This window comes from Camellia sinensis, chromosome 3 (assembly GCF_055761805.1).
Source record: "Camellia sinensis isolate YWXY chromosome 3, ASM5576180v1, whole genome shotgun sequence".
NCBI lineage: Eukaryota > Viridiplantae > Streptophyta > Magnoliopsida > Ericales > Theaceae > Camellia > Camellia sinensis.
This window is the reverse complement of record NC_138963.1, coordinates 21,778,104-21,805,784: the sequence shown is the minus strand read 5'-3', so window position 1 is coordinate 21,805,784 and position 27,681 is coordinate 21,778,104. Positions and strand designations below refer to the sequence as shown.

General features: G+C 37.3%; 2 protein-coding genes and 1 long non-coding RNA gene across 3 annotated transcripts; 2 read left to right on the top strand and 1 right to left on the bottom strand.

The window, feature by feature from the left end:
* Positions 1-5,791: 5,791 nt before the first annotated feature.
* Positions 5,792-8,548, top strand: LOC114270002 (uncharacterized). The gene is made up of 3 exons (XR_014363544.1): positions 5,792-6,007; positions 7,714-7,782; positions 8,280-8,548. It is a non-coding gene; the product is annotated as an uncharacterized LOC114270002 (long non-coding RNA).
* A 1,881-nt stretch (positions 8,549-10,429) lies between these two features.
* On the bottom strand, positions 10,430-11,406 carry LOC145822382 (chaperone protein ClpB2, chloroplastic-like). The gene is made up of 2 exons (XM_082919253.1): positions 11,068-11,406; positions 10,430-10,734 (listed from the first exon to the last, which is right to left on the bottom strand). Exons 1-2 carry the CDS (start codon positions 11,260-11,262, stop codon positions 10,474-10,476), a joined length of 456 nt encoding a protein of 151 aa, XP_082775379.1. The 5' UTR covers positions 11,263-11,406; the 3' UTR covers positions 10,430-10,473.
* A 4,775-nt stretch (positions 11,407-16,181) lies between these two features.
* Positions 16,182-20,832, top strand: LOC145822381 (uncharacterized). The gene is made up of 9 exons (XM_082919252.1): positions 16,182-16,590; positions 16,688-16,717; positions 16,806-17,056; positions 17,137-17,343; positions 17,423-17,512; positions 17,608-17,694; positions 17,795-18,148; positions 18,237-18,320; positions 20,590-20,832. The coding sequence occupies exons 1-9, from the start codon at positions 16,197-16,199 to the stop codon at positions 20,602-20,604; spliced, it is 1,512 nt and encodes a 503-aa protein (XP_082775378.1). The 5' UTR covers positions 16,182-16,196; the 3' UTR covers positions 20,605-20,832.
* Positions 20,833-27,681: the final 6,849 nt, after the last annotated feature.

Below are 27,681 nucleotides of genomic sequence, written 5' to 3'. Positions count from 1 at the left end.
TCCACGAACAAACTTGTGTAATCGAGTTGTAATTTCTGTGCTGCTTTGTGTTGCTCGCTCGAGCGAAGAAAGCCTCGCTCGAGCGAAGGACTGCGTCTGGCTGCAAACCTGAAAGAGGTCATTGTGCGCTCGAGCGAAGAACTGCATCTGCATACAAACCTGAAAGAGTTTATTCCTCGCTCGAGCGAAGACTTTATGGCTCGAGTGAAGGTACTTATGGAAGGCACGCGAGATAAGCTCCTCGCTCGAGCGAGATAAGCTTCGCTCGAGCGAGCTTCCGAATCCGGAAATCTATAAGTAGCTGGTTTCTCCAAACTTTAGGATTACTTTTTAGATCTACTTTGAGATTTTCTGAGGTTTTCTTGTGGAGAGATTTTGGTGAGTTTTCCTTGATGTCTTGAGAAGAGTTCTTCACTCATGATCTAAAATACATACATCAAGGAGTTGGTTTCTTTAAATTCAAGAGAGAGTTCTCTTCGGTGGATTCCGAAGATTCTAGCATATAGTTTCAAAAGGTGTTTGATTCTATATGTGAGTGAGGTTGTGGAATCAACTTCAGGATTGATCAGTTCCGAGACGAAGTCGTGAAAAAGAGTTACAGAAGATTCGAAGACAGATTGACTAAGTTGGGTAATTTGTAAGATATCTTTGTAATCTTTTTACTTCAGTAGTGGATTGATTTATGGCGTTTCACCCGTGGTTTTTTAATCACAGTTGGAGGTGTCCAATTGTGGTTTTTTCCACGTAAAAATCGTTTGTGTCGATTTATTATTTAATCTGAAAAAACAAACAATCTAAATCACTTTCGTAAGTGCTTGTTGATTTAGATTGTGTGTTTTGGATTTTTGGGATTTGGAATATTTTAATCTTGATCTAATCACGAATCACTTAGATTTTCATAATATACAAATGATATTCTTTTTAAAATATCTATATACACTTATAGACATATATATATATATATATATATATATATATTATTTAACTAAATTTTAATAAAAAATATGTTAAAAAAAATTATCTATGACATAATTTTATTTTGTTCTACTAAATAAATTCTCTCCTAATGTTTTTCCCCAACTTTTCTTCATTTTTTTCTTTACTCCATTTTCTTTCCCTTGATTTTGTCCTAGTTGTGCCTGAGCTCTCTCTATTTCTTACTCAGACTTCTCTATTTCGCTCAAATTATCGAACGACCATTGTTGATAGTTCTTCCTCACTGGATTCTTCCTTTCTCTACTCATGTGTCTCTGCAATAGATCCTTGAACTTGCCATTACTCTCTTTGTCTATTTTAACACTAGTCATTATGGTGATATTTCTCTATCTAGTAAATGCATCTATCTCGAAACTCTAGCTCTTTCACACTAATATGTCATACATACACAAACCTTTGGCCGTAGTTATGATTTGAAAGGTTTTGTTATCATCAATTTGTACATGTGTTATAGAACTGTTGAAAAATGAATATCACGCATTTTGTTGTACTGTCTGCTATTTCAGTCCTCTTCATCCCTCAAGCATCTCTCTCATTTGTTACTGTCATTGTAGATATCTCCGATGTTCCTTATCGGAAACGACAGCACCTTTAACGTCATTTTCACAGGCGATAAGCCCGTTCAGTCTCTTTTTCTCATATCCCTTTCCTCTAGCTCTACTAGCTAATCTTCTCTAACTCTCATTTTCTGTTCCATGACTTTAAGTCGTTGATTAAATTATTTAATAATTGTCATTACATTTTGTTTTCTCTGTATTATGAGAGATCCCGATTGGTGATTGTAAGATTTTTAGTGATTTGTTTAGTCATTTTATGATAATTGTTATGAAACTTTGTTGCTTGATTACAATATTCGTGGTTTATAAAAAAATTTAGATATTTTTGCTACATCAATTAGTTGTGTTGTTACACATTTTGTGATTGATATTATGAAATTTTTTGGGTTGATTATGACATTTGTGATTTATAAAATTTTGATTATTTTTATTATGACAATTCGTGATACAGTTACGCATTTTGTAGTTGATTAAATCTTGTGAGTTGGTTATGACATTTGTGGTTTTTAAAATTTTTAGATGTTTTTGTTACACCAATTAGTGGATAGTTACATAATTTTTGGTTAATGTTCCGAAATTTTGAAAATTAGTTACGATATTTGTGATTTTCTATAATTTTAAACAATTTTGTTATGTCAATTAGTGATAGTGTTATGTATTTTGTGTTCTATATTATAAAACTTTATGACTTGATTATGATATTTGTGGTTTCTAAAATTATAAATATTTTTATTACGCGAATTAATGGTGTGACTATAAATTTTGTAGTTGATGAGTAAAATAGTCTTTTTTATTAATTTTACTTAATAAAAATAGATGAAGGATTTATATTAAAAATATATATAAAAAATTAAGTATAAATTGACAAAATTATAAATTAGTAATTTATTTTATTATAAGACTCTTTTCATAAATGTTTTAATTTTGTTTTTTTTTATAATGATTATTACATAATTTCGGCTCCATTTTCTCCAAAAATTTGGAACAAACATCCAAATTTAATCAAAATCAAAATTCCCTCATTAATTGTTTTCGACAAATCCCTAGACCCTTTCTTTAGCCCAAACGAGAGAGAGAGAGAGAGAGAGAGAGAGAGAGAGAGAGAGAGAGAGAGAGATTTCTGGACTTGGGGTGTGATGCAAGCTCATGAGCCAAATTTACACCCCTATATGTATGTAATGGTTATGAGATTTATGATTAAAGTTATGATATATGTGATGTTAGTTACGTGGCAAATTGTGTTGGTTATGAAATGTAGTTATGACATAAGTAGGTAAAGATTATGAGATATATGATTATATTAGATATGTGATTTTGGCTATGAGCAGAGTGATGTGGTCATAAGTCAAAGGGTGGGTTATGAAAATGGGTTGTTAGTTATGAGATATATGACTAGTGATTATGAGATATGTAATATTGGTTATGACTCAAAGGGATTGGTTATGAGATGTGGTTATGATTCATGTGAGTAATAATTATGAGATATTTGATCAATGGTTATGAGATATGTGTAATTGGTTATGAACAAAGTGGTGTAGTTATGAGCAAAATGGTGTTAGTTATGAGATATGTGACTGGTGGTTATGAGATATGTGATGTTAGTTATGAAAAAATAGTGTTAGTTATGAGATATGTGACTGGTGGTTATGAGATATGTGATGTTAGTTATAAAAAAAAAATTAATTATGAGATATGTGACTAGCAGTTATGAGATATGTGATGTTAGTTATGAGATATGTGATGTTGGGATCCCTGAGCTCCTCTGATTTTCTTTGCCCTCTTTTTGGTAGCCGGTTACACCGATTGCCAATTCAAAATTAAATTATTAAAATAATTTAGTTATGTAGTAGTTATGAGATAATATAGTAGGTATGAATAACTAAATATAACTAAATTATGAGTTAATATGATAATGGTTATGATCTATATGATATTAAGAGTTATTTTAGGAAGATGATTATAATCTATTTTTTGGTTAAAAACTGATTATAAGCTGATTATAATCAGCTTTTTGTGAGAAAAGAAAATTAGTTATAATCTGAAAAGGGAATTATAACTCACTTTTCAAAAAATTCCTGATTATAATATAAAATTACATATCTTCATAACTGATGAAATGTACCATAGCATCACCCTATAAAGCATGAGCTATCTAATATAGTTGACTTTTGCAACCAGGAATTGAAATGACTATTTCATGTATAATTCAAAAAAGTGAAATGACCTGCGGACACATTTTTTATGCAAAATTTATAATCAAAAAACATATAACAATAATATTATTAAAAATATAAGTCATTTTAATGAATTTTTTTTGTTATAAAGTGAAAAATTCAAAACTAAGTCATATATATGAATTTTTTGTCATTATGAATTAAAAAATTGTATGAATTTTCTAGTTGCATGTTTTGCATATTTTTCACCTTGTACATTGAATAATCCTTGGATCCAATTGGGGTAGGACAAGCAAGAAGAGAATGGTCCCCAAAAATGGTTTTGCACAGTAGTATAGACAGCTTTTGGACCACCACAGCAAGCCCACAATTTCATTTTGAATTGAGAAACTACTCTTTCAAAAAAAACTAAACAATATTTCTCACCAAAATATAAAGGAGATTTTTTTTTAAGATTCATGATATTAAAATTTTATAAAATAAAAGATATATAATATTTTCATAATAATTAAGATCCCTCAACATTTTCATGGAAAAAATTTTATTCAGAGAAATTTCGATCCCAATACAAAGAAATTTTATCGAGCGACCTCAGCTAATAAAAAAATTATCTTGGACTTCTCCTACTACATAAAATTAGAGAAATATGTTTTACTAATTTTTTCAAATCCAAATAATGTGACAGTAGATTTGCTATTAAAAACGTTTTAATCGCTTATCTATTTTGAAATAATAAGTCCACAATTTAATCATATCATTTAGCATAAAATTTGTTTTATATAATGCTACTGACAATTTAATCAATAATGCTACACACATGAAAAAGTGTTCGCAAAATAAAATATACAGATCACATTAATTTTAATGTAGTCCAATATCACATTAAATTTATAAATCTATACTATTAACTTTATTTTTTGAGTAATTGTCGAAGTATATGGGGCGTTTTGGGAACTTTGATAAAAAATCAGTTTTTTTGGTTTTTAGTTTTTTTACACACAAAAAGTTACAAAAAGTCAATTTTTTTAACACAAAAAGTTAAAAAGTTAATTTTTTACCAACTTTTCAAAATATCACTATATATGGTGGTTAGCTTTTACTTAGCCTTCGTTTGGCTAACTTAGTTGGGCTAAAAAAGTACAAAAAATAAAATAGATTAAACAAGTCAATAAGACAAAATGTTATATCCAAATCATAATCATTTCATTTTTTCTCTCACAAAAGTCAAAAAAACTGTAACGACCCCATCACGTACAATAATTAGTACTTGATTAATCAAGAGGATTTGAAATTAATTGCCGAGCATTATAATTTAATTTGGGATTTATGAGACCTGTGGGATCCGACTCGTATATGATTCTATTAAAGAGTTATTTTGGAATTAGAAATTAAGGGTCCGAATGGCTTAAGGAAGTGAAGTTAAGAAGTTGAATCAATCTAATTTTAATTACGGGCCCATTTGGGAGTTTAATTAAATATTCGATTCAATTTAGTGAAATTGAGATTCGATTAATTAGGTCCTAATTGGAGTTGATTAAGTCATGAGGATTGAGAATTGTGGTTATTATAAATTAAATTTAATTATGATGTGCCCAATTTGAAGATGTAATTTATTGATAAAAATTTGAGTCTGATCAGAAATTGAAGGCCTAGATGATTTGGGAGATCAAAATTGATATTGATAATAAATTTAATTTAATATTTGGAACCTTTTGGGAGCCTGACTAAAAATCTGATTCGGATTAATAAAATTAAATATAATTAATTAGGCTCTAATGGAATCAATTAGGTTAATTAAATTATGAGAAATCTATGATTTGTTATAAATAATTTACTGATGTGTTAATTGATATTTATTAAGTTTAAGTGTTGCTTAATTAAATAAATCCTACGCATAAATTGTCTTATGAAACAATCTAAATTTGAGGTTGTATTTGGGTGTGGGTGTGCAAAGAAAATTCTGTGGGTGTGTGCATGTTAAGTGTTGTGCTGGAAGTGCTATGAGAGTGTGTGTGCACGTGTAATGAGGCCAAAAACAGGGGATGTGAGTATTATGGATAAAGTGATGAAAGAGTCAATGAACTCAAAAAGAAAAAGAGATGAAAACCGAGGAAGAAAGAAAATCGGGAGAGAGAGAGAGAGAGAGAACTCACCTGGAAAAGAGTTGCTGGAGAGTGAAATGCAAGATGAACAACTAAGAAAGCAAAGGAGAAATGAGGAAAAGAAAGCTTAAGGAAAAATAAAAGATTGAGAGAGAGCTCAAAAATTCAATAAGTTGAGGTAAATTTCTTGTTTAATTCTTCTACACCTAATACTTGAAATCAAAAGGGATTTTGGTTCAATTTTATGTAATTGGAAAGAAATTAGCAAGAAGATGATGGAATTAAATTAGATTCATGATTATGGAAATTAATTTAGAAATTAATTAGTTTGAGTTTGATTTTTATTATTCTTCATAAATTTGAGGTTCATCCCTACATGCATGTTAGAATTTCAAAGTTTTAGATTTATTTCATGTGTAAAAAAAAGACTTATGAGATTAAATTTGAGTTTGCATGTAAAATCAAGTTAGGACAAAGAGTATGAATTATTGATTTCTTAAATTTGTTAAACTTGCGTTCAATTTCATATAAATAGATGAAGTTAGCAAGATGATGAATAAATGGAGTTATATTCAATTTATGGAAATTAAATTAGTAACCAATTATTTTGACTCTAATTTTGTAACCTTGCATGAGATTAAGTTTTATTTGTTACATGCATGAATAAATTTTACAAGTTTACTACTCTATTGATACATACATCATGGATTTTGAAGGATTTGGATTAATTCAATCCCATATTTTGAAGAGAAAAAGAAAATTTTTTATGAACATCAAGTTTATGGAAAATTAGAATTAATCCTAATGCTAGTTAAATTTTTGATTTTATAATTAGATTTTTAATCCATGCATGTAGTGTGATTTAAGATTTTATTTAAATTAAACATATTTTGATTATGAATTAAGTTGAGGTTACAAATTAAGTTGAGTTTAAGATTATGGAAATTAGTTGGAAAATTTATAGGAAGTTTCATGACTCCAATTTCATGATTTCAAGGAAAATAAAAAGAACTTGAGGCCAATTTTATGTAATTAAAGAGAAAATGAGAAATTGAAGCTATGATCAAACGTATGAAAATTAATTTAGAAATTAATTACTTTGGATGGAATTTATTTGTCCTAACATGAAATTGAGTTCCAATTGGACGTGAATTTTCCAAAAGTTTTGAAAGTTTAATTTGTATTTTAAAGTTGTGGGCTTGAAATTAGGTTTGACATGGAGAAGATGAGTTGAAACTAAATTTGGACAATTTGAGCATGATTTTGAATGAATGATTTCTAATTGAAAATGTTTATTTAATTATACAATGGTTTTCCATGTTTGTATACTAAAGTACATGTTTTGAGGCTTTGAATACTGAATTTGAACTTCAATTTCAATTTTGGAATTTCAAATTTTGTGTTGTCCGCTCGAGTGAGGAAAGTCTCGCTCGAGCATGAAAATCAAGCTCCCAGTAGTTTTCAAATTTTGCAGTCCGCTCGAGCGATCAAAGTGGCGCTCGAGCGGAGACCCATTGTTAACATATTTTGGGAAATTGCATTTAGTTCACATTTTTATTCTCATCTCTTTCCAAGGCATTCTAGACATGATTTATGACTCAATAAAGATTAATAAGCTACCGATCAACATAAATTAGTTAGTTGAAGAATGAATCATTGATCTAGTGGTAATTGTTTAAGAAGCCAAGTAAAATATCAATCTATTTGGAAAAGAAGGGCTTAGTAATGAAAGAATATGTGAAATAAGAACCCGGTCTATTTGAATGAGAAAGAATAAGTGTAGTAGAACTTCGGACTATTTAGACAGAAAAAGACTAGAAAAGTCAAGTTTGACCAAGGGAGTAATATTGTATTTCAATGTGTATATGTTATGTGCTTGTGTAGGTCACGCGCCATTGTCTGCCTGATTTATCTGATATGTCCAGTCTGTCGGATTTGCTTCTGCAGCCATCTGTGAGTAGTAACTTTGTAAAGTTATATTCAATGTTATGTATTTTCGGACTATTATAATACGAAATGATTGATTCTTGGAAATGCTGTGATATGTTTGAAACGAATGAATGATTGTCCAAGATTCTGAAAGCTAACCGTGGCATCCTTAGCATCACATGATATGCGTCCCTTTATGGGTCATCAGGTTCCTTTATGGGTCATCAGAACGTCTTTGTGCACATAAGTCATCAGAATGCCTTCAGGCTGTCCTTTATGGGTCATCAGGTCCCTTTATGGGTCATCAGATATGTTAACGCTATTGGATGTACCACGTATGCTTATGTGAAAAACCTGAATATGGAAATGATTATAAATATGTATATGAATCTGTTTCTGATTTGGAATCTGATTTGCATAAGAATCTGATTTCTGACTCTGTAATGGACATTATTCATTAAAACCCTTTACTCTGTTATTATTCACTGGGCTCTAGCTCACTGTATTATTTATGTATGTAGGTGATCAGGTGCGTGACCAAGCTTAGAGGCATCTGCCTAGAATCTGTTTTGTCAGCCAACCCATGTGCCTCCCGTGGAGGTTCCGGATATGTCAAGAGATTGTCGCTAAGTGTTATAAAGTTTAAGTTCTGTTTTCTTGTTTGGTTAATCAAGTCTGGTGTATTTTTGTAAATAGGGCTAAGTCCCTTTTTGTCTAATTTGTATATATAGGATGACTTAAAGTTGATGCGTATATATGTATATAAATAGTTTAAAATTTTTCTGTCTTATATAAGTCTGCACAGCTCAACGGACGTTGTATGTTGTTATTTGCTTCTGCTAGCCCCTAATATAATGTTAATCTGTCTCAGAGGCCTTCGGTAATCCTAGGATTACTGGTCGGTTACGATACTAAACTTATAGGGGCGGGTTTAGGTCGTGACAAAAACTAAACCAAATGAACTTTTTAGTACCAAGCTAAAAATGTCTCAACTTGAAAAAGTTAAATAAAAAAGTCAATGCCAAACGATGACTGATAGGGTCGTAAACTTATAAATTATGAGGAAGAGTAAATGAGACATGCATGTCACTTGAGTTTTCAGTTTTTTTTTTTTTATTTCTCAAAATTAGAAACTAATTTGACAAAAATAAATAAAAATTATTTTCATGTTTTTTATTAAAGATTTGTCACAAAAAAAGGGGAAAATCATGTAGGAACGATGAATGTTTTTATTATTTTTTATTTTTTCTGAAATTAATTTTTAACTTATATTAAAAAATAAAACTAAAAACAAAATTTAAAAATTCAACCAAACAAGAACGAATAGAATTTGGTAAAAATGGTACTAAACTATTGTATCTACTTAAAAGAGAAAGACAAGAGACTGAAACTTCAAAGATTAAGGAAAATTTTATGGAGTGTGAATTTGTACTTCCAATTTAATTCTGAAAATGAAGTGGATTATATAAATTTAAATTTAACATAATATATATATTACACTTAAAATAGTTGTAGTCTGTTAATATACTTTTGAATAATTTTTAAACATTTTTTCATATGTAACCTGTACGGGAAAGAAATAAACCTTCTCGTATAATCCTATTGTTCAAGTCTGCGCTCCTCTGTATGACCTCGCTTTATTCTCTGAAAACACAAATGTGAGCTAGCCAGCGGGTGTATGCCGGATACCTCTCTGATGCCTAAGTCAGCAAAATAGACAAATAGATAAAAGCTCTGTGTATTCGAGAATCAAAGTTATGTTACCTCTCCATAGGTGATGTTATGTGTTTTTTATAGGTTTCATGTGGCACAATCCTAGTAGGACTCTTACTCCTCCATGTAGAGTCCTCCTAGTAATCACATTCCTAAAAGATAATGCTTCACTACAAGAAAATCAGGCAAATAACACGGAGGTTTTTGCGACGGGGTGACTACCGTCGCAAAAAATGGTTTTTTGCGACGGGGTCTGTTTGCTGTCGCCAAAGAAGTTTTTTGCGACGGGGTGTGTTTGCTGTCGATAAAAAAATGGCCTTTTGCGACGGGGATGATTTCGTCGCTAAAGATTGTAAAAAGAAAATTCCAAAAACATTGGCGACGCACGGTATACCGTCGCAAATGTGTTCTTTAGCGACGGTAAGAAGTTACCGTCGCAAATGGTGGACCATCTGTGACGGCAGAAGCCCATCGCCAAAAACGAAGGATAAAACGACGTCGTTTCATTCGTTAATCATGATCATTTGCGACGGTTAAAATATACCGTCGCAAATAAATGAATATTTGGTTTATCCCGCTATTTCTATCCCATTCGCGGTTGAAGTCCCTAAAATCCCCAAATTCCTCAAATCAAAATCCCTGAAACCGAAATCCCTAAAATCCCCGAAATCCCAATCCACTGATCCCCAAAATCCTCAAATCAAAATCATTGAACGACAGCCTTCGCCGGAGTGACGAGCAGCCGCGACGGTGAACGACGAGTGACGAGCGACTGTGAGCGACTGTGAACGGCCATTCTAGGTTCGTCTTCTTCCTTTCGAAAATGATTCCTTTACATATATGTCTGTTTTAGATGGGACTCATCAGCAAATGATTCAAAATGCTCGTTGTGTTGTGTTTTTGTCCTCGGTCGAAAATGATTCTTCAACGAAATTCGATAGCCACTCTAGCCATCTTATAACACAACATCCGGTTAACACAAAATTAGATTATCAACAATAGCTAAGAAAGAACATTGTTATCACCTTGGTCAATGACTGTTTGACGTCCCCTTATGGCCTCTATGGCATTTTTCAAGGTGTTAAGGGAAATTTGGAAATCTTTAAACAATTGCTTTCCAAATCGATTGTCTTGCGTAAAAGCAAGCACCAAATGCTCAACAGACACAAATGAATCACCGTACTCTTTTTTGTAGTCCCTGGCTAGTTGTATCAGGGCTTCCAAATTCCGTCCTAACATTGAACCAGCTGACTCACCGAGAACCTGGTGTGATTGAATACATAAAATAATAAGGAATTAACATAGATCGGTTGGACGGACCACGATATTTACTGATAAATAAAATGTTAGTCAAATTCATTAAATCTAATAGAATGTGCAACCAATCCAGATGATTTTTATTGTATTAACAGATAAATTAGATTTGAGGTCCAATTAACTGACCCACTAGACAGTGTAATTTATACCAGATGATTGTAAGAATGGATGCAAATTCCATAATATGCACATTGCAGCCCCCCGGGTACTTAGGTATTGCATGCAAATATCACAAGAAGAAAAATGTCTTGAGTGAAATACATAGAATTTAGGTATTACCTTGGGTTGGCATTGGATGAACTTGTCAGTGGCTTCTAAAAGACGGGTATTGTCTACCCCAACCTTGGAGAAAATACGGCGAGCAAGACCATTCTTCTGCTCCAGAAGGGCCTTCATTAAATGTTCAGTCTCGACTATTTGATGCTTGTTATCTTTTGCCACTTCTGGTGAAGAAACAATACTTTGCCAAGCCATATCAGTGAACTCTTGTTGAGTAATCTGTCAACACATCCAACCCAAGTTTAATAAACCTAAAATATCAGTCAAAATTCCAAATCATGCACAACTTCCCTTTATTTATATCCATGAAAGAATGGAGCTAAACTGACTAACACCATCCTTTCAAACTCACTGATTGTTTCCCAAACACATCTTGAGGCTCCATCTTCACAATGAACTGGGTTATTGATTGGCTAACTCATACACAACGTGGAATTAGAAAGAACAATTTCAATAGTATTTTTCAAATTGGGTGGAAACTGATACACAAATTTTTTAAAATTCGGTCAAAATTCACTATGATCGCTGAAGAAGTAGAAAATTTTAGATTGTTGAAAGGCAGTTGGAGAATCAGCAACTCATATGGCAATTGGCAATTCTCACAAGAAGCCATTCATACCTAATCCTCTCGAAGTTATAAAAATAATAAATTAAAAAAAAAACAAAAACAGAAAACAGTTATATATATATATATATATATAGGGGAGTCATGATTCCTGTCACTCATTCATTTGAAAAGGTGGAAGGAAAAAATATTTCTAGGATCCAAAATCATCACATTTTAGGTTATATGAGCCTACATTGAACTATTTTGTTAGATCCTTAAGAAAAGGTATGTGTCATGTTAGTGCAAAGAAAAGGATCCTTTAGCATTACATGCTATTTGTATCTACAACTGCTGAAAAAGTTAATAGAATGTTTTTGAGAATGTAAGGTTCTAAAACATTTGTTTTTCAAATTCATGAATTTGACCTATTTTCAGTATATACTTGGCATGAAATACTAAACTCCAATTCCCATTTAGCGTGGTATGCAAATTATGAAATACTAAACTCCATTTCCCATCACCTTATTTGGTTTTAGAAATTGAATCAATTTTCTGTATTGAATCAATTTTTCAAAAAATTGAGTTATTTGGTTTTAGAAAATTGAATCAGTTTTCTGAATTTACGGTTATATCTGTGCGTTTGTTTGGACGGTTATTCTTGGTTGGTGCCTAAGTTAAAGCTATTAATTGTTTAGCTACCAATCCCCTCTTCCCTTAGGATAATTAATATGTGATATTATGTCTTGTAATTATATTTTTACCCTTACATCTCATTATGACTTACATTTGTTGTAATTATATTTTTTTCTAGGGCATATTTGTTTTGTATGTGAGATGTATATCTCCCAGTAAGTTTGCCTGAAGCAAATTAATAGTGGGAAACACATATAAGGGAAGTACAGATGATGGATAAGAGTTGGATTGATTTGCCAAATAGGATGTCGAGGAAATACATTAATGGAATTGATCAATTCCTTGTGTTTTCCTACACTAATAGGGTTGAAGGTTCGATGATTAGTTGTCCGTGTAGAAAATGTGAGAATCGATACCATCTTGTGCGAGAGGGTGTACGGAACCATCTGATTTTGAATGGTTTTTTTAAAAAGTACAAACATTGGATTAATCATGGGGAATCTTACGTATCTCTGCATGCTACTTGAGCGAATGAAACAGTGGCTAATTTAGACATTGGCGACAATGTAGTTGGAATGATACAAGGGGCTGTTGGGAAATCCACATGTCGGTACAAGTGTTGACGGTAATGAAGCACAGAGCACTGATCCCCATGCGTCTGAACCCCAGCTCGGTCCAAATGCAGAGACTGCAAACTATTTCAAACTTCTTCAAGATGCACAAAGTGAATTGTATCCGGGTTGTCAGAAGTTCACTTCTTTGTCATTCATTGTTCGGCTTCTACATTTGAAGGTGCTTAATCAGTGGACAGACAAGTCTGTGGACATGTTGCTTGAGTTATTGAATGAGGCGTTCTCGTTAGGTGTGAAACTCCCGGACTCATATTATAAAGCTCAAAAGGTCATAATAGATTTGGGCTTCACATATGAGACATGGGATGCATGTCCCAACAGTTGCATGTTGTTTCGAAACGAGGACGCAAATCTTGATAAATGTGACATATGCAACAGTTCAAGATGGAAATCAAATGGTAATTGTGGTTCAAATGGTCCTCACAACGGTGGCAAACAAATAGCTGCAAAACAAATGAGGTATTTTCCTTTAAAGCCAAGGTTACAGAGGCTGTTTATGTCATCCAAGACGGCTAAGTTAATGAGATGGCATGCAGAGGAACAAACTAATGACGGTGTCTTTAGGCATCCTGCAGACTCCCTTGCATGGAAAGATTTTGATCGTCGGAATATTGACTTTAGTAATGATTACCGAAGTGTAAGGCTTGGCTTAGCATCTGATGGTTTTAACCCATTCAGGACGATGAACATAGTTCATAGCACTTGGCCTGTTGTACTCATTCCATACAACTTGCCACCATGGATGTACATGAAACAACCATTTCTAATTTTATCTGTGCTTATTGACGGCCCGAAAGGACCTGGTGACAAGATTGATGTGTATATGCAACCGTTGATTGAGGAGTTGAAAGAACTATGGAATGACGGTGTCTCCACATTTGATGCATCAACAAATCAAATGTTTCAAATGCATGCAGCTTTACTGTGGACAATTAGTGATTTTCCTGCATATGCAAACTTGTCAGGATGGAGTACTAAAGGCGAATATGCATGTCCTTGTTGCAATAGAGAAACTACATCGTGTTGGTTGAAGCATAGTAGGAAACAATCATACTTGGGTCATCGCAGATTTTTACCTAATGGCCATAAATTCCGAAAGGATAAAGTATCATTTGATGGTAGTCGGGAAGTCAGATTCAAACCGAAATTGTTGTCTGGAACTGAGATGCTGCTACAATTAGAATCTGAGGGTATTTTAACCCAATACAAGAGGGATGACCTTAAGGAGAGGCATAGGAGACAAGTAGAGAAAGAGAAAGTTGGACATCACACCCATAGCTGGAAGAAAAAGAGTATCTTCTATGAACTGCCATATTGGGAGCACAATCTAATTAGACACAACCTTGATGTGATGCATATAGAGAAGAATGTTTGTGATAATGTGTTGTGGACAATTTTAGGGGTTGCAGGAAAATCGAAGGATGGTGTTAATGCTCGGCGGGATTTACAAGAAATGAATATTAGAAAACCCCTACATTTGCAATTAAGAGGGTCGAATAAAGCTTATTTACCACCGGCACAGTTCACGATGACCAAGGATGAGAAAGATTTGTTCTTGAAAGTATTGAAGGAAGTTAGAATTCCCGACGGGTATTCATTCAATATATCGCGTCGTGTGCGCTTACATGATAGAAGTATTGGGGGTCTTAAGAGCCACGATAGTCATATTATGATGCAACAACTAATTCCATTGGCCATTCGAAGATCGTTACCGAAGAATGTAATTGAACCTTTGATTGAATTGAGCAATTTCTTTAGACAATTGTGTTCCAAAGTCAATCGTGCGAGAGATTTGCAATATATTCAAGATCGTATCGCCGTAACACTTTGTCATCTAGAGAAAATATTTCCTCCTACTTTTTTTGATATAATGGAGCACTTGCCTATACATCTAGTTGACGAAGCATTATTGGGTGGAGCGATTCAATTTCGATGGATGTATCCAATTGAGAGGTATCTTCTTACTTTGAAGCAATATGTGCGTAATAGAGCTCGTCCAGAAGGTTCAATTGCTAAAGGATATCTTATGGAAGAATGCATGAATTTTTGTGCACAATATCTCAATGATGTGGAAACTAAATCTAATCGACCCACGAGAAACTACAGTGGTGATGATAATCTAGGTCGTGCTGTTGGTGAAATCACAAGCTTTTATCTTGATAACACTTCTTGGGTACAAACTCATCGGTATGTCTTATTCAATACAGCCGCGGTTCAACCATTCATAAAGTAAGTTATGTCACTCACTCAATATTTTATTATATTCCATTGAATTTTGAACCAAATTTTGTTTTTATGTAAAAATTCAATTTACACAGCAAACACCTTGAAGAACTTAAGGTCAAAATGCCTCGTGTTGACGATCATCAGCTTCGGCATGAACATTTTGAAACTTTTCACATTTGGTTCAAGGAACATGTATGTATTTAAATCTACAGATTCTATTTACCTAAGTTGAACTATATTTTAAATTTTACAATTTTTATTATTTAAAATAGGTTCAAACTTTGCGAAGGACTAGTGATGTCACATTTTCTGAAGAGATTACTGTATTGGCAAATGGTCCTCATAACCTGGTAAGGAGGTTCAACGGGTATATAATGAATGGGTTTCGGTATCGAGTAAAGGCCATGGATGACCGTCGAGCCACACAAAATTGTGGTGTGGCTTTGAAGGCAAATACTATAAGTTATGCTAGTCGGAAAGACAAGAATCCTCGTGTGGGGTCTGTGTACTATTATGGACAATTGACAGATGTTATTGAGATTCGATATTCCAATGAGAAGAAGCATGTGTTGTTTAAGTGTGATTGGATTGACAACATTCACGGGAAGATACAGGATGTCTTCAATTTCACGTTAGTCAACTTCAATCATTTGTTGTATCGAGATGATAGAATTAGTAATGAACCTTTCATCTTGGCATCCCAAGTAGAGCAAGTTTGGTATGTTGCAGACCCGTTACAACCAGACTGGCAAGTGGCGGTGAAGATGTCTCAAAGAGGTTTATTTGATATGAGTTCGACTGATCCACAAATTGAGCCATATATGAGCCAACAATTGAAAGAAAATATAATGCTTCGTGATGAAGAAGTTGGTTGGGTGAGGGAAGCCGCAGAAGGGGAAACAGTTGATGTTCAAATAGGTTGATATTTAATCAACATCAGTAATTCAGTTAAGGCCAAGGTTGTAGTTAATCATCAGTTTCTTAATTTACTTTGTCTTTGTAATTGTATTAGTTCAATTAATGTCATATTATAGTTGATGACAAACCATTATCTATGTTTCTAATTAATGTTATATTGCTTGCAGATTATTATGGGAAGGAAGAGGAAACCTGATCAACCCCGGCGCATGATGTCCGACGTGGTACATAAGAGGACATCAGCAGCACCACCATCAGAGGAGGCATCACATCGACCACCATCAGAAGGGCCATTAGTGCCACCATTAGAGGAGGCATCACAGCGAGCACCATTAGTGCCACCGCATCGACCACCATTAGTGGCACCACAGCAGCTATCATCTACTCAGCTATCACAGCGAGCACCATCAGAGGGGCCATTAGTGCCACCGCATCGACCCCCATCAGTGGCACCACACCAGCTATCAGCTACTCAGCCTCTAGGCTTACCATCGGTGCGTCCACCATCAGTGGCACCGCAGCAGCTATCATCCCGACTAGAGTCATCGGCTTATGAGCCATCCGCAGGTATATAAATTTGCTTTGATTTGTATGAAAATTATTTAAATATATATTTATTTGTTCTCATTACATATAACTTGTTTATTTTCATTGTATTTTTCAGATCCTTCGACTTCTTCACAGCCTCACTTAGGTATAAGAAATTGATTTGTATTGACATTATTTAAATTTGCATTTGTTTATTATCATTGCATATTGTTTATTCTTATTGTATCTCACAGGTCATGTTAGTTCTTCATCAACCTCGAGTAGGCGTGGTAGAGGATGTGCCAAGGGCATTAGGGAGTGGGGTACCGGTGCCAAATTGGACATACAATTTGATGAAAATTACTGTCCAATAGGGGATAACGTGTCTAAGTTAACTACTCAACTTGGCATTATTGTGCGAAATGGTAACATTGTTCCTCTTACTTTTCTTGACTGGAACACTGTGCCTGATGATATTCTTGATGCTATCTGGAAGGATGTGAAGGTAAAAGTATATTTTTGTCCAAAAATTTAAATTCCAAAATTGTGTTATTATTATTTAAACCTTGAAATTGTGTTTTATAGGACAATTTGAATATATGTCCAGAGGAGTACAAGCCAATCTGTATGAAAAACTGTAACAGCATATGGAAGGATCACAAGAATAAGATTAAGTGTAAGTATTTCAAGCCTAGAAGTGAAGATCCTAATCTGAAGGATGATGTTCCTTTGCACATTGTGCCAAGCCAGTGGGAAGAACTTGTGGAGTATTGGCGTACTTCCGATGCTGAGGTATACAAATAAGTTATATGTATGATATGTAAACATACAAATCATATTTATATACTTACATTTGTTGAACCTATTATAGAAAATTGCAACTAGGAACGCTAAAAATCGGCGAGCTCACGGCATAGCTCATACCACAGGGCGTACTACTTTCGCTCAGATACGGCATGAGGTTTATATTTTACTGTTTTATTTTTGTATATAAATAAACATTGTATATTTAGAAATTATTTAGATTCTAATTTTCATATTTCTAAAAAAATGTAGATGACCAATAAGGGGGAGTCTACTGATAAGATGAATGTTTGGCTTATGACACGTAGAGCAGATGGCCCAGAGGTTATCCAGACCTTGGTAGTTTCCAAAGACCTTTGATTGTATGTAAAGTTTATTTTTTATTTTTTGTGTTAACTATCTTAATTTGGTATATACTTGTATCTCTTATTCAATACAGGATGAGTTTAATGGCCAACTCTCTATGCTACCTGAGGATTGTCGGACTTTGGAGGCTAGGAATGCCATTTTCCATGAGTTGATAGGTCATGACAATCATGGATATTGTCGCACATACGGGAGAATTGTGCCTCGGAGAGCAGTGTATAAAGATGGTGCAGGGCCATCACAGTCAGCACCCCAGCCATCGACTATTGTTCAGATCACCCAGCAGGTTCGTGCGGAGCTAAGGGATGAGTTGAGGGAGGAGCTGAGGGAGGAGATGAGAGCAGAGTTCTCTACACATTTACAGCGGTTGAGAGCTGAGATGATGGCGTTTGTGTCACAGGGGGCAAGTGTGGATCCTAACAGACAGGTTCGATATAAATTAAATTGTTTGATAGTTAAATTGTCACACAACATTATGTATAAAAGATTAACACATTATGCGTTGACTATCATAGGCTCCTGATGCATCGAGTGGCCACCGGGCATTTAGGGAATCTGCAGAAGACGAGAATCCATATACACCACCACCAGAAGATCAGGTATAAAATGTAACTTTACATTCTAAGCTAAAATGAATTCGAAGTGTTAACATCCCAAAATCACCAAAAGGGGTTGGTTTAGCACGGAATTTGGCACACACGACCGTCTAGGCACGAGAGACTTGAGGGAGAAGACGGAACTCCAATCGGATTTTCGGGTTGGGAGTTAGAGACGAATTTCACTCTAGGCAAACTAGTTCTTTAAGAAACTAGAATTCGAGGTGTTAACATCCCAAAATCACCAAAAGGGGTCGGTTTAGCACGGAACTTGGCACATACGACCGCCTAGGCACAAGAGACTTGTGGGAGAAGACGGGACTCGAATCGGGTTCCCGGTTTGGGAGTTAGAGCCATATTTCGGTTTAGGCAAACTAGTTCTTTAAGAAACTTAAATTCGAGGTGTTGACACCCCAAAATCACCAAATGGGGTCGGATTGGCACGAAACTTGGCACACACGACCACCTAGGCACGAGAGACTTGTGGGAGAAGACGGGACTCCAATCGGTTTCCCGGTTTTGGAGTTAGAGCCATATTTCGGTTTAGGCAAACTAGTTCTTTAAGAAACTTAAATTCGAGGTGTTGACACCCCAAAATCACCAAATGGGGTCGGATTGGCACGAAACTTGGCACACACAACCACCTAGGCACGAGAGACTTGTGGGAGAAGACGGGACTCCAATCGGTTTCCCGGTTTGGGAGTTAGAGCCATATTTCGGTTTAGGCAAACTAGTTCTTTAAGAAACTTAAATTCGAGGTGTTGACACCCCAAAATTACCAAATGGGGTCGGATTGGCACGAAACTTGGCACACACGACCGCCTAGGCACGAGAGACTTGTGGGAGAGGACGGGACTCCAATCGGTTTCCCGGTTTGGGAGTTAGAGCCATATTTCGGTTTAGGCAAACTAGTTCTTTAAGAAACTTAAATTCGAGGTGTTGACATCCCAAAATCACCAAATGAAGTCGGATTGGCACAAAACTTGGCACACACGACCGCCTAGCCACGAGAGACTTGTGGGAGAAGACGGGACTCGAATCGGTTTCCCGGTTTGGGAGTTAGAGCCATATTTTGATTTAGGCAAACTAGTTCTTTAAGAAACTTAAATTCGAGGTGTTGACACCCCAAAATCACCAAATGGGGTCAGATTGGCACGAAACTTGGCACACACGACCACCTAGGCACGAGAGACTTGTGGGAGAAGACGGGACTCCAATCGGTTTCCCGGTTTGGGAGTTAGAGCCATATTTCGGTTTAGGCAAACTAGTTCTTTAAGAAACTTAAATTCGAGGTGTTGACACCCCAAAATTACCAAATGGGGTCGGATTGGCACGAAACTTGGCACACACGACCGCCTAGGCACGAGAGACTTGTGGGAGAGGACGGGACTCCAATCGGTTTCCCGGTTTGGGAGTTAGAGCCATATTTCGGTTTAGGCAAACTAGTTCTTTAAGAAACTTAAATTCGAGGTGTTGACACCCCAAAATCACCAAATGGGGTCGGATTGGCACGAAACTTGGCACACACGACCGCCTAGGCACGAGAGACTTGTGGGAGAAGACGGGACTCCAATCGGTTTCCCGGTTTGGGAGTTAGAGCTATATTTCGGTTTAGGCAAATTAGTTCCTTAAGAAACTTAAATTCGAGGTGTTGACACTCTAAAATCACCAAATGGGGTCGGATTGGCATGAAACTTGGCACACACGACCGCCTAGGCACGAGAGACTTGTGGGTGAAGACGGGACTCCAATCGGGTTCCCGGATTAGGAATTAGAGACGGATTTCACTCTAGGCAAACTAATTCCTTAAGAAACTTGAATTCGAAGTGTTAACGTTCCAAAATCACCAAACGGGGTCGGATTGGCACGGAACTTGGCACACACGACCGCCTAGGCACGAGAGACTTGTGGGAGAAGACGGGACTCTAATCGGTTTCCCGGTTTAAGAGTTAGAGCCGTATTTTGGTCTAGACAAACTAGTTCCTTAAGAAACTTGAATTCGAGGTGTTGACGCTCCGAAATCATCAAAAGGAGTCGGTTTAGCACGAAACTTGGCACACATGATCGCCTAGGCACGAGAGAGTTGTGGGAGAAGATGAGACTCGAATCGGGTTTCTGGTTTGGGAGTTAGGGTCGGATTTCTATCTAGCCAAAATTATTTACTTAACTATCTTTGTAATTATATAATAAATAATTTTTTATGTTTTTTTTGTAATTAAAATATTAATACATAATTATATTGTCACTAATTATTTTTATTTTTTATTTTCAGATATTTCCTGAGTAGCAGTTTGCTTCTTGTGGAATGCAGCCGTGTGAAGATTGCGACGGACTTTTGTTTATGAAGAAAACTTTTATTTTTGATTTACATTATTTAGATTTGTGAACAACATTATGTATGTATTTTGCAAAATTATGTGGTTGGATAATTTTGATGATGTGTTGTTATGAATGGAAGAGTACTTTAATTAAGGATGAAATTTTATTTATATACAGGAATTTTTATATTATTATATAGTTATCGATTTTTTTTAGTTATTTTTATTTAATACAGGTAATTTGCATATTTTTAATAATTTTAAAACTGCATTTTTTGTTAGAAACAGGTTTTTGCGACGGTGGCATAGCCGTCGCCAATGATATTGGCAATCTAAACAAAAGGCCTTTAGCGATGGTACTTTCACCGTCGCAAATAATATTTTTAGAGACGGCACACTTTTCTGTCGCAAATAATAGTTTTAACGACGGTATTAAACCCGTCGCAAATAACCATTTTAGCGACGGCATTTTTTACCGTCTCAAATAAACCCTTTTGCAACGGTATTTTCCCGTCGCAAATAACCATATTAGCGACGGTATTTTAGTGCCGTCTCAAAAACTTCAGATTTTTACACATTAACTGCGACAGCATTTTGCCGTCGCTAAAAGGCATCTTTGCCGTCGCCAATGTTTTTGCGACGGCGTTTACCTTCGCTAAAGACCTTTAGCTACCCCTTCTTTTGCGACCCCCCTACTACCGTCGCTAAAGGCTATTTACCGTCGCAAAAAAGAATTTGAGACGGCTTCTTTGGTATTGGCGACGGTATTTTACCGTTGCAAAAAAGCGAATTTTTTGTAGTGCTTATCCTTTAACACCCTCCTCACTGCTTAAACCAAGTGAGATGGTTTTACCATGGCTAGATGTCAATATGACCGAGATAACATGGCCACGCTAAAGCCGCAGACTAGACCGAGCTCCAGCTAGCTCGGTTCTTCCTTTCACTGCGCGTGTACCTCAGTTGACATATTCCAACTCGGTTGTCTGAAATCGTGCTATCCACAATGAGCTTGGACCGAGCTATCTAACAGCAAGGTCCTAAGCAGAAGCCAACATACTTCAGCCCAACATAATATGACCGAGCTAACTGTTACCGTGCCAACCGTGGTGACCGAGCTAACCACCAAGCTCCTTCGGACCGGGCTATCTGCAAGGCTCTTCTGGACCGGACTAATTACAAGGCCCTTTTACTCAGCCTTTTTCACCGTGGCCCACAGAATGGCCCTTTACCCAGCTCGGCCCAATTTATATATAAATTACCCTCTCAATTGCCCCTTAATTCCATCTGCGTAGCATGATTGGGATTACCTGTTACCGGCCGAGCTAAAAAAAGCTTTAGCCTTCCAACAGAGCTAAAACCCTTAGCCTTCCAACCGAGCCAAATTTACATCGTGTTATCAATCTGTCCGGTCACAACGTCTCTTCAGTCTCTAACTGAATCGATTCTTATTCCAAGGACACATGGTAGACTCTGATTAGCCAAATACAGTTGTCACGCTGTCTTCGTACTCCGCATTTTTTCAACAGTCCCACATTTTTGTCCTTCTCTCTATAAAAAACAAACCCTTCGTTTTGAATTTATCACTCCACTATTCATTACTTTCTCTCTCTTCGAACTTCTTCTTCCTTATTCTCTTGCAACTGTGGAGCTCGTGTTCTTGCTGATACTACCTCCATCTTCAGCGTCGTCACCTTTGAACTGGTAAGTGATTCGAATCTCCTTCTTTTCTATTGATTTCACACCTTTTTTTGCAACACAAAGCATGTTTATGTTTTTCAAAACATACGTTCCATTTTTGCTTCCATTTTCTGGAAAAACCTTTGTAATATAACCACTGGTACTCATGAATAAACTGAAGAACGATGTATCTGATCCAAAATCACACATCAACTGAACTAGGATACTGTTTGTATTAGATGCAAGCCTAGCCATAACCAACAACCGCACTAAAACTTATGCCATACTTGTGGTTTCCATAAGTTGGGGACCTTTTGTTTCTTTTAACCGAGCTATCGCACCGTACTAGGTTTGCGTAATACTAAGCTAGAAAGTCTCAACCACTGACCGAGCTAAATCTTGGGGCTAAACCAGCTCCCTTAGTTCAAACCGAACTAAGAATGCTGCCCCGATGGCTCGATCGGGCTGAAGACCCTTGCTTAAACCGAGCTAAGACTAGATAGCATTCCATGTAACCGAGCTAAGACTTCATTTATCTTGCCCATATTACTTGCAGCACAGTCTCACGATCTGTGCTTAACACCTTTTTTTTCACTTTGCAGACTCTGACTAGGTTGCCCAGGCACTTCTTTGCATATCCAACTGAGATACCCTCTATCTGCTAGGCGCCAAGCTAATACTGCAGGCTAATTTATACATAATTTAAATCCTTATGGGTAAATATAGGTTTTTAGTGAACTCACCAGGTGCTATGGCTGAGTTCCAAAGGGACTACCATATCCCTGATGATGTTCATCTCACTCTAGCCGAACTAGATACCGTACCCTGGGGAAACCCTAGCTTTGTTCCCTTTACACTTCTTTCCATTATAGAAACCGGACTAAGATTCCCTGTACAGCCCCTCCTTTGCGAGTTCCTCAGACAAACTAACCTCTGCCCAACCCAACTTTCCACAAATTCATACCGCATAATAAATGGCATCGCCAAACTAAACCGCCGGGCTGGCCTTAATCTCGGTTTAGCCGAGCTCTTTCACCAATACTCCATAGGATCAAATGAAGACGGGTGGGTTTACTATTTAAGAATAAGGCGCTGACGTGAAAAGATAATAAAAGATATCCCGGATAAGGATATTAACGACGCTGATTTTTTCTGGGTTTCTGGGAATTTTGAAGATCGTGAGGCCCAGATCCCAGGAGACCGAATAAACTGGGATAAAGGCGTTGCCGGTACAATTGCCTCGGCTTAATTTTATGCTTTCTTTTACCTCGGTTTTCATAAGTTGAACCGCACTGACTGTTGTCTTTGTAGATTTGAACTTTCTCAAGTCCTAGTACAGTTACCCCAACTTAAACACATTTCGCGCCACGCTGCGATATCCCAATAGAAGTTGGGCCGAGCTACTGGAATTTGAACCGGCGTATAAACACAGTAGTAAACAGAAGACCAGGGTGACTGATTTTTTGTTGGAAGCCTCTCCTGAACCGGACCCATCCTTGCTTGAAATCAACCTAATCCGACTAACTGCTGAACAAGAAATGGCCAAGAAGAGAGCTGTAAGAGCCCTTTTGACCGAAACAAACCAGCCCGAGGTACCACCGACCAGCCAAACACAAGAGGCCGTGGTAGCCCTGCCAACCCATCAGCCTTCAACATCTCAGGCAAGTAAGCGTGCTCGGATTTCTCTACCCGAGCCACGCCTTGTCGATGAGGATGAAACCGTGCTTCCTCCAGCCGTAATTCCAAGCCTGCAACCTAAGAGCTCAGACCGAGCTAACTCTTTTGATTGGGCACCGAAATTATCATACCAGAACCGAGCCATCCGAGACACAGATTCAGTGGTGGCAGACAAAGATCACATGCTGGCCTTCAATCTGGCTAAGAGCGTGCGTCTGCACCCTGATATGGATCATCATGCCCACCTAACCGAGCTAAAAGCTATCCGTTCGGCCACTAAATCAATGGTGCTAGTGAGTATTCTTTCTTTTATCTTCCTTTTTTTGTGCAACTGTTAGCTCAATTTTTACTCCAATTTGCTTACCATATTTATGCAGGCCATGCAGAAAAACCAGATTGCTCATAAGCGTATGCTAGAGCTACATAAAACAACAAGGCAAGCCTTGGCAAAGGCTGAACAGAAGACGGCCGAGCTAAACGAGGCTAAACAGAAAATGGCCGAGCTTGAATCTGAAGTCACACGCCTCACCGGTGTAGTTAACACAGCCGAAATGGAGAAGCAAAAAGCTTTGACCGAGCTGAAAGACTACTACGTGCGTGAGCTTGCCACCATTGAGGAGAAGAAGACAGCCGAGATAACTACACTCGAGAAGAAGATTGGTGATGCAGAAGACCGCGGCTTCAAAGAAGGTGAAGCAACCTACATTCTGCAATGCGAAGCTGATAAGGATCTATTTTTTAAATGCGGGTGGAAGGCGGCGATGGAACAGCTCGGTCATGGTCCAGAGACTGAGGTTTTCCTGAACCCTTCATCGTACTTCATACCGAGCTGTATGGCGGAGTATGCAGCCGCCATTCAACAAAAATTCCTTGAATCTGAGGATGATGATAAAGAGGCCGTGCCTAATAATGCCCCGGTCGTTGATGATTCTACTATCCAGCCAATTCAGGTGGAGCCACCGGTTGAAGACCTGACAACCGAGCTACCGACTGAAACCGTGCTCCGAGTTGAGCTGGATGCGAATCTTGATGACCTGTTTTCTTGACTTTGTACTTTCTTCTTTGTTTTGCTATTTTAGAAAGAAGTTGTAACCGGGCTGAGGCCCCTCCTTTTGTACTTGATTTGAATCTTTAATGAAATCTTCTTTTGTTGGAACTGTTGTTTCAGTTTACTCTTATGCTTGCCTTTACTTTTCAAAAGTATTCAGAATGTAGTATAACATTTGCTAGCCGAGATAAATATCTCGATTTTAGCTTTGCAATCTAAATGGCCATACTTGCTAACCTCTTTAGCCTTGATCCTTATCTCGGCTAAAGAACAATAAGCTTTGGTTTTTCCAGCCAACAACTCTTCAGCCTAGATCCTTATTTCTGCTAAAGAGTACTAAGTGTTGGTTTGTCCAGCCAACTTCTTCAGCCTAGACCCTTACCTCGGTTGAAGAATAATAAATGTTGGTATTTCTAGCCAACCTCTTCAGCCTAGATCCTTATCTCGGCTGAAGAAAAATGAGTATTAGTTTTTCCAGTCAACCAATCTTCAGCCTAGATCCTTACTTCGGCCGAAGAGTACCCGAGTGTTGGTTTTTCCAGCCAACTAAGTTGGTTATTTCTGCCAACCTAGAGTGAAGTGTTTGGTTATTCCTGCCAAACGTCCTGCAGCCTGGATACTTATCCTGGGCTTAGGCGAGGTGTTTGTTTTTCCAGACAACCTCTAAGTTGGTTATTCCTGCCAACCTAGAGTAAAGTGTTTGATTATTCTGACCAAACGTCCTGCAGCCTGGATCCTTATCTTAGGCTTAGGAGGAGTGTTGGTTTTTCTAGCCAACCTCTAAGTTGGTTATTCCTGCCAACCTAGAGTGAAGTGTTTGGTTATTCCGACCAAACGTCCTGCAACCTGGATCCTTATCCTGGGCTTAGGAGGGGTGTTGGTTTTTCCAGCCAACCTCTAAGTTGGTTATTCCTGCCAACCTAGAGTGAAATGTTTGGTTATTCCGACCAAACGTCCTGCAGCCTAGATCCTTATCCTGGGCTTAGGAGGGGTGTTGGTTTTTCCAGCCAACTTCTTCAGTATTGATCCTAATCTTAGCTGAAGAGAGTGCAAAGTTGGTTATTCCGGCCAACTATGCTTACAGTGCTCCTAACTCACTAAAACAATCTTTTACAGAAGGAAACAACTATATTGAAAAGAAACTACTTGTTTTATTGAGAAAGAAAAAATTACAGATACTTGAAATAAAAGTTAAAAATAAAATAGTTTAAGATTGGCAGTGTTCCATGGCTTGGGGATGGCTTTGTTGTCCGCATCTTCCAAGTGGTATGCCCATTTTCTTGTTAATCCGACCACTTTGTAAGGTCCTTCCCAATTGGGCCCCAACTTGCCGTCTCCGGGTACCACGGTGTTTCCCATTACTTTGCGCAGTACCCAGTCTCCAATCTTGAATTGCCTTGGGTGTACTGTCTTGTTATACTTTTTGGACAACTCTTGCTGGTATGAAGCGATGTGAACCAGTGCTCTTTCTCTTTTTTGTTCTGCAAGGTCGAGCTCTAATGCTATGGCCTCTCTATTTAAGTCTGGATCAAAATTTTCACTTCCAATTGTGGGGAGGCCCACTTCCAGTGGGATTACTGCTTCCATGCCATAGGCCAAGGAAAAGGGTGTTTCTCCGGTTGATCGCCGAGGTGTGGTATGGTAAGCCCATAAAATATAAGGAAGTTCTTCTGTCCATTTGCCTTTTGCTTTCTCTAACCTTTTCTTCAATCCGTCCAAGACAATTTTGTTCGATGCTTCTGCTTGGCCGTTTGCTTGGGGGTAAGCCGGTGTAGAATTGTAGAACTCTATCTTGTATTCTTCACAAAAGCCTCTAAAAATTTTACCGTCGAACTGGGTGCCATTGTCTGATATTAGAGCTTTTGGTATGCCGAACCGAGTAATGATATTCTACTAGACGACCTTCTTCACATCTTTCTCCTTTATTGATGCTAGTGCTTCTGCCTCCACCCACTTTGTGAAGTAGTCCATTGCTACTAGAAAGAACTTCCTATTGCTGGGTGCTGTTGGGAGTGGCCCTACTATGTCCAAGCCCCACATTGCGAAGGGCCATGGGCTAGTTAATGGTAGAAGTTCTCTGGCTGGCTGATGTATTTGGTGTGCGAACTTCTGACACTTCTCGCACTTCTTTACATACTTCTCTGAATCTGCTTGCATGTATGGCCACCAATATCCTTGCGAAATGGCTCTATAAGCTAATGATCTTCCTCTTTGGTGGCTTCTACATGCGCCTTCGTGTATCTCGAACAAGAACGCTTTAACTTTGCTGGGATGGACACAGTTTAGATAAGGTCCTTGTAGACACCCCATTTTTGACTGACCTTAAGACTCAGACGTCACCAGTTGAGCGCTCGGTGATATTTCATATTATGCTCGTTCAGAAATTTCAGAGTCTCGGCTGCGAGCCTTGCCTCCGGACTTCCGGACTCTTTCGTGCCTTGCCTCGATTTGCGAACCAGGCACTGTTTTCTCTGTTTTCTCCTTCCAAAGGGAGGGAGAGGTCTCAAAGATCATCTCTCAGTGGCCGCAGGCTACGTTTTGTGGTCGTAGGCCATTTTTCCCGTTTGGAGCCCGGTTTTTGGTTTTTCGGAGCCGTTGGCCGTGTGCCTCAGTTCAGGACCGCTTAACCACCTCCGTTTGCTCC

Bases quoted from the DNA above. Each gene is read 5' to 3' on its own strand.
- LOC145822382 (XM_082919253.1), bottom strand. From the start codon at position 11,262: ATGGCTTGGCAAAGTATTGTTTCTTCACCAGAAGTGGCAAAAGATAAC. The intron at 10,735-11,067 runs GTAATACCTAAA...CAATCACACCAG, and splicing joins TCATCCAATGCCAACCCAAG to GTTCTCGGTGAGTCAGCTGG.
- LOC145822381 (XM_082919252.1), top strand. From the start codon at position 16,197: ATGGGAAGGAAGAGGAAACCTGATCAACCCCGGCGCATGATGTCCGAC. The intron at 16,591-16,687 runs GTATATAAATTT...TGTATTTTTCAG, and splicing joins GGCTTATGAGCCATCCGCAG to ATCCTTCGACTTCTTCACAG. The intron at 18,149-18,236 runs GTTCGATATAAA...TGACTATCATAG, and splicing joins GTGTGGATCCTAACAGACAG to GCTCCTGATGCATCGAGTGG.